This window comes from Patella vulgata, chromosome 4, assembly GCF_932274485.2.
Source record: "Patella vulgata chromosome 4, xgPatVulg1.2, whole genome shotgun sequence".
NCBI lineage: Eukaryota > Metazoa > Mollusca > Gastropoda > Patellidae > Patella > Patella vulgata.
In genome coordinates, this window is record NC_065882.2 from 85,995,082 (window position 1) to 86,007,710 (window position 12,629).

Consider the following 12,629-nt stretch of genomic DNA (forward strand, 5'->3'; position numbering starts at 1 on the left):
GGTAATTAATATCACGTGATACAAAATGGAGGTTCTTTCGATATCAATAAAAAAGGCAAATCTGCCAAACTTCGCCATTGTTCGGATAAAAAAGACAGCATGTTCATCTGAATCAGTTTTAATACATTTGAATAGATATACATGTATGGCGGATGTAGGTACATGCAGGATATTTTTTTTACGACTTGCTTGTCGATGTGCGGGCGGGCGTTATTTATTTATTTTTTTTCATCAAGACTAATAAATAGACTGCACGCGCAACCAATTTTGCGTGCGGGCGGTGCCCGAGAAACAAGTTATTTTATTTGTGTTGCCTTATGGTACGGGCAATTATACATTATTTATACTAGTTGAAATTTTGGACCTGTGTGACGTATTTGTTTGCAAAGCATGTGCAAGTGTCTGTATTTTAAGTTGTTTAATGGTCTTGAGATATTGCGTAATATATTGAAACAACAGCTTGGGACTGACGCTCCTCGTGCTGTTTCAATATATTACTTGATGTCTCGCTCTCGACAATTAAACCACACTTAATGAAACTGTGTTTACCATTTTAACTTGACAATCTTCAAAACTACAATTACTTATAAATTAAAACTCCTGGATAAATGAGAGAGAATCCATCATTCATTAAAACATGCTTACTTTATTGGCAATTTTCAATTGGGAGACACAGAGGGGGAGAGAGAAATGGGGTTTAACGTCCACTCAACACAAACTAGGTCCTTTCGAGACTAACATATGGTTCAATTTTATTTCAATAATTTGCTTGCATGTAGGGATCTTTAGCAGTGGGAGGAAACCTATTTGATATATAGAGAATAAGTGGAGTCTTTTTTTACTTTATCGACGAGTGTTGATTTTATTTATCACCCAATCCTTTCTTACACACACAAATAAATAAATATAATTCTTTGGTATACATTTAATTTTACTCAACCAGATTACATTATGGCGTAGTGATACATCATTTTTTGACAGCAAGTCTCCCAATGCAAAGTCCTAAATATTGACCTGGTGTTTCTTTTAATTAAGGTCAAAAACACGACGAAGCAAACACATTTATGGTAATTGAGAACTTTCCTGCAACAATGTTACTGGATCCAAAAAGTGGTTTCTTTTTGATATAAAAAGTAGTTCTTTTTTAATTGACCAATCAAATTCATGCAAAGCCATATCTCTTTAGGAGATATCGCTCAGTAGATTACGAACTTTATCACACTACTGTAGAATGTGTTATTGAGTGATATAATCGTGTATCCAGTGGTCTTAACGCTCGACTAATTGGGACATGTTAAAGTTATATCATTTATGGAAACAGGAAAAGGGTACGGCAACACTCCCTTAGAGAGTAATTAAAGCTGGACAGGTTGATACATCTGCGTGGAGACTGGATCAAAAGATGATACCGGCGGGACAGAGTAGTAAAATAAAATTAAAGAATCCCCGCTCAACAGAATACACAACAGATTTGTAGAAGTAGAAGATTGTTTAATGGGTCGACGTTTCGGGTGCAATACCCTTTATCTTGTTTAATGGTCTTGAGCTTAAGACATTGCGTGATATAGGTCATTTCGAGACTAACATATGGTTCAATTTTATTTCAATAATTTATCTTGATAAAGGGTATTGCACCCGAAACGTCGACCCATTAAACAATCTTCTACTTCTACAAATCTGTTGGGTATTCTGTTGAGCTGGGATTCTTTAATTTTATATTATTTATGTTAGAGAGGCTAGAAATGCTGTAATAAAATAATATTTCTACTTACTCCTGACTTTGTGGTGAATTATCATCTTGACAAACGTAATTACTGGGTATATAACCTTTCTGTTTCGTTCTTAAATGTGTTGCTACCCACCAATCACCTGTTTGACTGAAATAAATCAAATAAAGTTTAAAATTCTGATTTTCGACACCAACTAGGCTAATGAACACCGGCTTTTTACATACAGTCTTTGAGATAAATTTTACCTGGACAGCAGCTTTTAGTCCGCTCTTCAATGAATGCTTTATGCAACTGTCAAAGTTTTGCTTAAGTGGGGGGATCACATGGCTAAGTGGGTAAGACGCTGGCTCGCTAGCCTGGAGGTCGGGTGTTCCATTTCATTTCATTTTGCTAAAGTGCGTGGTCGATATGTCACTCTTTTGTCCCATCCCAACAACTAGAGCCTCTTTCTGGACAAGAAGAAAAATCAGTGAAAAATCTCAATGAGCTTTCTCAGCCAACATCTTTTGTCCTACTGTTCTGCTCCGACTGGGCTAATGAAGACGAGCGTACGTCATATAGTGTGCTATGAGGGAAATTTTGCCTGCACAGTGGCCTACACTTATACTGAATTCCAATTGTCAAGGGATCTTTAGCCTGCATGCCAATGTGTACACAGGACCTCGTTTTTTTGTCTGATCTAAACTACTATACATGTTCCCTTGCCAGGCCCTCTGTCTTGCGCCACTGACAAGGAGCAACCACGCCAGAAAATCCTGATGACCTTTCTCGAAACCCCCTTGTTAGTTTGCCAGAGGTTACTCACCGAGTCACAGTGGCTCCCTAGCACAAATCAAAATCATTCTGTTTATTAGAGAGAGAGAGAGAGAGTAACTAGGTCATTTTGGGACTAACATATGGTACAATTTTATTTCCATAATATGCTTGCACGTAGTGGTCTTTAGCTGTGGGAGGAAACTGAAGGGCCTGGAGAAAACCCACGAGGTTGGACAGGCGACCCTACTCCTTGTCACGTACAACCGGGGAATCGAAACCATGCCAGTTGACTCAACGACAGACCTTATGATGCAACACGCACATGTTAACCATTCCCCACCTCCCCCGATATAGAAATGAAATGAAATGGAGTTTAACGTCCTACTATTCTGCTCCTAACCTGGGCTAATGAAGACGGGCATACGCCATACAGTGTGCTATGAGGGAAATTTTGCCCGGACAGCGGCACTACGGCCTACTCTTATATCGAACTCCAACTGCCAAGGGATCTTTTACGTGCACACCAATATGTACACGGGACCTCGGTTTTTCGTCCCATCCGAACGACTAGACAGCTTTCCTTGTCAGCCCCTCCTTGCTGCATCACTGACAAGGGAGAACCACGCCGGAAAATCTGGATGAACTTTCTCGGCCAATGCAGGGATCGAACACCCGACCTCCAGGCTAGCGAGCCAGCGTCTTGCCCACTTAGCCACCGTGATCCCCCCCCCCCCCCGATATAGACACAAGAGAATATTAGAGCACACACCTTTAAACTTAGTCTTCACAAAAACAATTCAAATGATCCAAACAAAAATAATCATATTAAAATCAATCCAAATGACACTTTCATGTTTCACCAATTACTGTGAATTCTTTAAAAATTTAAATAGAAGATAATCCCGACCTACCTTGTTTCATCAATCTCTAGTCTGTCACCTTTTTTAAATGGTAAATCATCTTCATTCATTCCCTCAAAGTCATACATAGCACGTACAATATAGGCATCTAAAACAGTCAATTTATACATTCATAGCACGTACAATATAGCTTGTCCATTATGGACATAGCATGTACAATATAGACATCTACAAAATTCAATTTATAAATTCATAGCACGTACATTATAGGCATAGTACATAGCTTGTCCAATATGGACATAACACGTACAATATAGGCATCTACAATAGTCAATTTATACATTACAATATATGGGCATCTACGTCAATTTATACATTTATTTATTCGATTATTCCTAGTATTTTTAAAGTTCAAAACTAGTATGATAGAACTCAACATGTTTGGACCAAGAAACGAAGATGACATCATCACCACCATATTGGAATTTTGATACGTAATTTTGAAAGAACAAACATGCCAAGTTTCATGTCGATAATACTTAAATTTGCAGAGCCTTAGGCTTTTTTCGACAAGCATCGCCCCCAAGAAGAACATGATGGGTACCTTAAGCCTAGCTTATGTCGCCCTACGACGCGATAACACCTACAGAGACTCGAAATCAGCGACTGGTTTACGATCAACTGGAACTGATCAGTCGTGACTACCTGGGCGAGCTGAGCGCTCTTAAGTTATGACTGGTGTAAGTCGGACGGCAACCAGTCGCCGTCCAGTCGTCTCCAGTTTCTCTGAGTCACACATGTTCTACTCCTACAACTGGAGACAACTAGTTGTCCCTAGTCGCAAGCGACATGAGCGCGCCTACGACTGGCTTAAGTCGGCGCTTCGCTGACGTAGCCAATAAGATTCAGTTATTTAGTCACATGGTATCCAGGGAGACGGTAACAACCGTGGGTGACAAGTGGAATAAGGCCATTTTGAAGGTTATCATGTGTCGGTCAAGTGATCAGTTGTAGCCCCGATTCTTGAACTGACGCCAGGTGACATGAGCGCGCTTACGACTATTATCAACTGGTTGCTCGTGGTTGCGTCAAGTCGTGAATAAATTCAGTCGTACGACATAAGCTGTCAGTTGCCGTTAGTTGCCGTCAGTTTTATCGCGTCTTTCTTACAGCTTCAAATGTTATATAAATTATCATATTGAAATTTCTGAACATAGCAAGACTATAATCAATCTTGTAGATTATCGAATGGCTGAGATTTAAATGGATTAAAACATCCATTGCTATGATAATGAATCAACTACACTATATCTTCAAACAGTCACAACTTCATTCAGAATAAAGTAATTTGAATAAAACTTATAATTTTTTTATTTTTCATTATGTTTTTTTGAATTATTATAGCAAGAACAGTCAGGTCTTTATCTAAATCTCACATTATGTGTCTTTAATTTATCAAATTTATTTATTTAAATTTTTAAATTTAATGGTATTTCATGGTATTGTGGTTTATATCAGCATCTATATTAGGCAATTTGTACGTTTATTTAATAATAGTCAAAATCAATTTTTCCTCAATATAATCTAACTCTATTCAATAACGTAACTAAATATTATAATATCAAATTTCAACCAGGAAATAAAATAAACTCATATAACGCTTCACAATAAATTCAATTGATTTATTTTGTTAATATCGTAATTAAAATATTGTAATAACAATGGCAGGTTTATCCCACTCTATAGTTCTCAGTTTAAAGGAGCTAAGTCTCTATTCTTTGGCACCTAGAAATTGACACAAATGGGTAGCAACGCATATAATACTGTAATATGAATGTAGATAAACTGATTTACATTCAATCGTTTCTGTTTTTACTCTAATTTCAAATCAGTTATGTTCAGCGAAATATCCCAGAAGTCTCATGTGAATGGCAATCTTTAGCGTCTGGTTTTTCCAGTCTACACCGATGGTATTTATTGCACATGCTCACCAGATAAGTCGATTTAACTCTTAAATAAAGCATCTTTAAAATTCTGCCATGTCTTGTTTTGAAAATGTATCCCATAATAATATGAGCATGCTCCCCCCTCCCCTCCTCCCCCCAGCCAGTAATATAAAACTTCATTTTCTAAAAAAATGGACTTCCCACTGAAACGTAATATTACCACTTTTATTATCATGTATAACAAAATTTAAATGAAATAAAAAATTCTGCAAAAAAAAAAAGATTTGTTATTTTTTTAAATTTAAATTTAAAATGTAAAATGTGGTGGTGGGGAAAGCGGGGGGGTGGTGTTGGTCAAAAATAATAAATCGTTTATCATATTGTGTTATTAAGCTACTTGGAAGATGGGGAAACGAGATTGAAATTAAAAATAGGAGGCAAATAAATTTCAATGATTAATTAGCAGTAGCAAGGTTATTGATAAGGCAGATAATTTCTAACATATCAATATCATAATTCTTGAGCACAGTTCATCTGACAATGGCAGTGGCAGTGATGACAATGCAGGGTATTCATTCAAGCTCTGAAATTAAATTCTCTCAGTCAACCTCCCTGTACGTTACCAGTCATGTAACCATGACAACATAGTCTTGATTATATTTATTAACAATTAATTTATACAAACCTGTTTCAGGTGGTGGAGGGGGTAAGGGTCGCAAGGCTGTCATAGCGATTGAGACATCATTGGGTGAGGTGGGTGACGGGGACCCAGCCCCACCGTTTAAAACCCCCACAGATGGCAGTGTGGCTGATTTACCTGGCCTGTGACCAAACTTACAGCACTCGTTACCCATGTTAAAGAAGCTGTAATGATAAAAGAAGGTTATCAAAAAAAAAAGCGAGGGGTTATTAGAAATTATAACATACCTATGGTGATCGCTTGTACATGTACCTGTACGTCGTTAACAGGTAGAGGACGAGGTGGAGATAACTGACCTCCCCCTCCATTGAGTTCTACAGCTGAAGGGAGGGAACGGAGGGGTTTACGGGGACTTGGGGTAACTGGCCCCTTTTTACAGCATATTATTCCCATCCCTATATTCTCTACAAGATCACATCAGCTAAAAGAATAAAGAAACGATAGAAATGAAACTGGGGTTTAAAGTCCTACTGGGCTAATGACATACAGTGTGCTATGATGAGGGATGTCATGCAGTGTTCTATGAGAGAATTTTTCCTGGTCAGTGGTGCTACCGCCTACTCTTAAATCAAATTCCAACTGTCAAGGGATCTTTTACATGCACGCCAATGTGTTCACGGGACATAGGTTTTACGTGCCATCCGAACGACTAGACATTATCCCTTGTCAGACCCTCTGCCCTGCACCACTGACAAGGGGGGACCCATGGTGTAAAATGAATGGGTTAGATGATGGTGACTTAAATAGATTTTATTTAGATGCAAGACAGAGAAATGAGGGAAAACTGAGTTTAATCCACGCCAATATCAATAGGAACGAGAATCTTTGGGATATAAACATAGATATCAAGTTTCGTCAAACTAGGATAAAAATGGTCACCTCTATATTGTCTGTACGAACAGGGGCGACGATATAATGCATGAAAATGTGGGTGTATAAAAACTTAATTTCCAAGTATTTTCCGTAAACTGCAAATGTTACCTGGACGCTTTGAATCTATGGAAAGTAAAATTTCTCTGGCCATGCAACAAGTATTTATGATGTAAGTACAGAGTGTGGATCTTATTAATAGACGAGGATGAAAAATAGATAATAGATAGCGAATGTAATATGATATTAGATGGATTTGATATTAGATACATTTAGTATATAATACAGAAATAATTCATTCTTCTTTTGTCCCAACATGATTGACAGTCAGCCGGGCGAGACATGTACAGATAACATGGATAATTTAATCTAAAACATACATATATATATAGCCGAACAGGTATTAACAAATGATACACGTACACAATAACATAAACTATAATATATAATATCATACACATAATGCTATACATGGTCTAAGATACTTTAACACACAGTCAATACAGAGTTTAAACTTTAGCACCATATACACAAATACATAGTTTAAGATCACGCACAACCAAATACACAGTTTAACACAAATCACAATCAAGCACAGTTTAACACAAAAAACAATCAAGCACAGTTTAAAATCATGCATAATTAAATACACAGTTTAACACAAAACACAACCAAATACACAGTTTAACACAAATCACAATCAAGCACAGTTTAACACAAATCACAATCCAGCACAGTTTAAAATCATGCATAATTAAATACACAGTTTAACACAAAACACAATCAAATACACATTTTAACATCATACACAATGAAATACACAGTTTAACACAAAACACAATCAAGCACAGTTTAAAATCAAACACAATTAAAAACAAGTGTTCAGATCATACACATTAAAAACAAGTGTTCAGATCATACACAATTAAAAACAAGTGTTCAGATCAAGCACAATCAAATACACAATGATCTATAGAGTTGAATACCGTACAGCCCTATATAGAGTTCAATACCATATACAATAACTACAAAGTTGCAGACCATAAACAATCAAATATAGAGTTTAAACCATACACAATCAAATACCATATCAACTATATATAACAATAAACAATTAAAACAAAGAGTTCAATACACAATCAATCAAAGAGTTCAATACTATATCGGATATATAGCACGATACACAATCAATCAAAGAGTTCAATACTATATCAGATATACAGCACGATTCACAATCAATCAAAGAGTTCAATATTATATCAGATATACAGCATGATACACAATCAATCAAAGAGTTCAATACAAAATCAAAGAGTTCAATACACAATCAAGTGTATTCTTACCCAAATCAGACCATTCTAATGTGAATGGGCATGACCATTCAAAATTTAGGTCATGGTAGATTATATACTTCCCATCGCCATCTTTAAACATCTGTAATGGTTTGAAATATATTTTATTTAAATCCAGGAATTATCTATCTAATATACACTTATTATATAGACAACACAGAAAGATACATGTATAGCCAATAAAGAAACATAGCTGAAAATATGATACCTATTGTCGAAATAGATATATTACGATTTCAACAGAAAATCAAAAGTATTTTTTTTTGTAATGAGTCTAATAACCAGGAAAAATCAAATCAAAGATTCAAATTTGACCAATTAATACATCAGACAACCTAATTATTATCGTAACTTTTTTTTAAAGACCACTTAAGATCAAAAATCTAAATTACATGTATGTATAGCCCATGGTTACTATATCAACTTTACGGCAAGTTCACACCATTTGTAATTCATCACAGTTACTCAATCCTGTTGGTGGTCGGTCTTTCATAGTGGTATAAACTACCTTAAAACCTCTACAGACTTAATCGTGTGGTGGTCTGTCTTTCAAAGTGGAAAAAAAGACCTTGAAACCTCCACACTCAATTCAATTTTAAACGTATCTGTTTGTGTATATTTTTAGACACTAGTGTATTATGCACCATGAGCATGTTTTGTGGATTAAGCACTCTATAAATAAACGTATAATCATTATTGACGGTTTTTACCACCAAGGAAATATACGTTTTAATGTTTAAGTATAGTTCGCCCTAAGAATGTTACTCAAGTCGGACATGTTATTTAGATTAGCATACCAGGCAATTAAATGTGGAGTGAACTGGACCCAACACAAATACCCCAAATTTAGCCCTCCATTAAGAACTAGTCCTAGGAGTGCCTACCTAAGATATCAGACATACAAGATCACTGTCCAACGTCATGGGTTTTCTCCAGGTCCTCCAGTTTCCTCCCACTGTTAAAAAAAAAACCTACGCGCAAGCAAATTATTGAAATAATATTGAACCATATGTTAGTCCCGAAATGACCTAGTTTGTGTCCAGTAGATGATAAACCCCATTTCTCTTTCTCTCTCAACTGGCCTGATTTCTATTCCCTGTTTTTATGTGACAAAAAGTAGGGTCGACAATCCAGCTTGGTGGGTTTTCTCTGGGTCCTTCAGTTTCCTCCCTCTGCTAAAGACCCCTACGTGCAAGAGAATTACTTAAATAAAACTGAACTGTATGTTAGTCCCGAAATGACCTAGTTTGTGTCAAGTAGTGTTAAACCCCATTTCTCTCTGTCTCTCACCTGGCTTGATTTCTATTCCCTGGTTGTTGTGACAAAGAGTAAGGTCAAAGAGTAGGTTTGACAGTCCAACCTGGTGGGTTTTCTCGTGGTCCTTAAACCCTCTCCCTCTCTCTCTCACAGGTATAACAATTAAACATCCTATTAGTAATATCAACAACTCTAGACCTTATTTTAACATGGTCATTGTTTTAATGGACCTTCTTTCTCTTGTTCCAGGTAAATATTGACGTGCATGTGCTTGTAAATAAACAACGTACAAAGGAAATCCCCAATCCAACTAACAAACCAATTGTGTTTTTTATGTTGGTTATTTGTTTTAGCTGTTGCACCGTTCACATCTTAAGACAAGTGAGATAGTCTACATAGATTGCATTAACAGGTGATTACCTATCAAATGGTGTTTAACATTCTACTGTTCCGACAGGGCTAACAACTGAATACCTATGAATTTAATGTTCTACTGTTCTGACAGGGCTAACAACTGAATACAGAGGAAATGAAATGATGTTTAACATCCGGTCATCCTACTGTTCTGCTCCGTCTGGGCTAATGAAGACGGACCAATGAGACACAGACGGCCCTATTTTTATTGACACGAACCATTTTCTCGTAAATTTAGTAGATAAAATCGTAGATAACATTGTAACCCAGGTATTTGCTTTCACATTCATTTAAACATACATCATACAAGAGCTAAATCTGCCTATTGCAGATCTTTCTTTAGGCCTGGAAGGTTTTCTAAATATTAATTAGACATTAATTAACTTATCCACGCCATAATCAACTCTCAATGGCATCGGATTTCTCTGATATTAAATAGATTAGAACAGTTCAGCCATATTTTGATTTAAGCTAAAAATGGAGGAGCGAGACTTAGCTTCGAAAAACCAGTACGGTGGGTGAAATTATTGCACACTTCTTGTCAAACCTTCAAAGGCTAATATCTTCGCTCGCACGCAATTTGAATGAAATTTTCAAATTATTCATTTTACATTATCTTTTTTCGAACTATTATAGCAAGAATGGTCAGGTCTTTATCTAAATCTTACATAATGTATCTTCAAAGGAGCTAAATCGCAAATATTTAGGACCTAGAAATTGACCCAAATGGATCGCAACGCATATAATAATGTAATCTGATTGTATATAAACTGATTTACATTCAATTGTTTCCTTTTTGACTCTAATTTCAAATCAGTTATGTCCAGCGAAATACAGCATGTGTCTCAACCCTATAGCAATTTCTAGCGTCTGGTTATTCCAGTCTATTAAGCAGGCTCTCCAGTTGAATATGTCTAGCCTCGTTCTTTTTGTCACTTGTTGCAAATGACACTAAAACGCACTATGGTACACGATTCGTGTACCAATGGTAAAATGTTTATTTTGTCTTAAATATTGGATATCAGAAGCCTGCCTTTTCCTGGTAAGATCACAACATCAATGTTGATTTGAATTGACAAATAATTCGTATTTTCAACGTGTAAGACTTTGGATGATATTGAGTTAGAGACTTAGCTACTTTAATATCAAATTTTTGCTTAAAAATTCATAAAAATCGTTTAAAATCACCAAAAAACATCTAATTTGTACTTGTGTTCAGTTTAAAGCTAACTGATTAATTTTGATAATGAATGTCCAATTTACAATATTTAACTTCCGGACCACTGTTAAAAAATTAATCATTATACATCAATAAATGAAATGAAATGAAATGGAGTTTAACGTCCTACTTTTCTGCTCCTAACCTGGGCTAATGAAGACGGGCATACGCCATACAGTGTGCTATGAGGGAAATTTTGCCCGGACAGCGGCACTACGGCCTACTCTTATATCGAATTCCAACTGCCAAGGGATCTTTTACATGCACGCCAATGTGTACACGGGAAATTGGTTTTTCGTCCCATCCGAACGACTAGACAGCTTTCCTTGTCAGCCCCTCCGTCCTGCATCACTGACAAGGGAGAACCACGCCGGAAAATCTGGATGAACTTTCTCGGCCAATGCAGGGATCGAACACCCGACCACCATGGTTGCGAACTAGCGTCTTACCCACTTAGCCACGTGATCCCCTCATTATACATCAATCATTAATTGAGTTGTTTAATTGATCGAGAAGTTAAACACTTGTAAATTGGACACCTATTATCAAAATTAATCAGTCAGCTTTAAACTGGACACAAGTACAAATTAGATGATTTTTTGGTGATCTTAAACGATTTTTATGAATTTTTAAGCAAAGATTTATTGAAATAAAATGGAAGCATATGTTAGTACCAAAATCACCTAGTTTGTGTCGAGTGGATGTTAAATCCCATTTCTCTCTCTCTCCTAGAATTCCAACTGCCAAGGGATCTTTTATATTCATGCCAAGTTGTACACAAGATCTTGTTTTTTCATAAAAGAATCTTTGACAGTAGGAATTCACGTCAAAAGACCTCAGGTTTTTCAAAGCGGGGAAGGTTTTTTTTTATTTTTTTATTTAGAAGTCAGTATATTTGCCAAATGAAAACACGCTGGCTAGTTTTGTATTCTAAAGAACAAATTTCTTTAGTAGAGACTGAAATGTTGACAACTAATATTTTATCGTAGAACCCGGGAGATGGAAAACGGCTACTAAGAGAGGAAGGAAGTTTGTTTTTTCTTCTGAGAAATCAGAATATTTGCCCGTTGAACATATACTGCGTACTTTTATCTTCGTAAGTACATACTGAATAGTACAGATGTATTTATCTGACCAAACTGGTAGTCCCTTAAACAATTCAAATAGATTTTCAAGTCAATCTGAACATATTTTTTAGCATGAGAGAGAGAGAGAGAGAGAGAGAGAGAGAGAGGGAGAGAGAGAGAGAGAGAGAGAGATGGGGTTTAAGGTCCACTTGACACAAACTAGGTCATTTCGGGACTAACATATGGTTCAATTTTATTTCAATAATTCTCTTGTGCGTTGGGGTCTTTAGCAGTGGGAGGAAACCAGGGAACCTGGAGAAAACTCACAAGGTTGGACAGACGACCCTACTCCTTGTCACGTACAACCGGGAAATCGAAACCACGCCAGTTGACTCAATGACAGACCTTATGATACAACGAGTACGTGCTAACCATTCGGCGACCCAAACCCCTTTTAG

General features: G+C 36.6%; 1 protein-coding gene across 2 annotated transcripts in view; it reads right to left on the reverse strand.

Moving 5' to 3' along the window:
* The window catches only part of LOC126817258 (tyrosine-protein kinase SRK2), a 42,363-nt gene that overhangs the window by 19,951 nt on the left and 9,783 nt on the right, over positions 1 to 12,629 (reverse strand). For both annotated transcript variants that reach the window (XM_050544067.2, XM_050544068.2), the window contains exons 2-4: positions 5,978 to 6,156; positions 3,398 to 3,494; positions 1,773 to 1,877 (exon numbers count right to left, since the gene is read on the reverse strand). In XM_050544067.2, coding sequence (XP_050400024.1) covers positions 1,773 to 1,877; positions 3,398 to 3,494; positions 5,978 to 6,146 — 371 coding nt within the window. In that variant the 5' untranslated portion in view covers positions 6,147 to 6,156. The remainder of the gene's footprint in view (positions 1 to 1,772; positions 1,878 to 3,397; positions 3,495 to 5,977; positions 6,157 to 12,629) is intronic.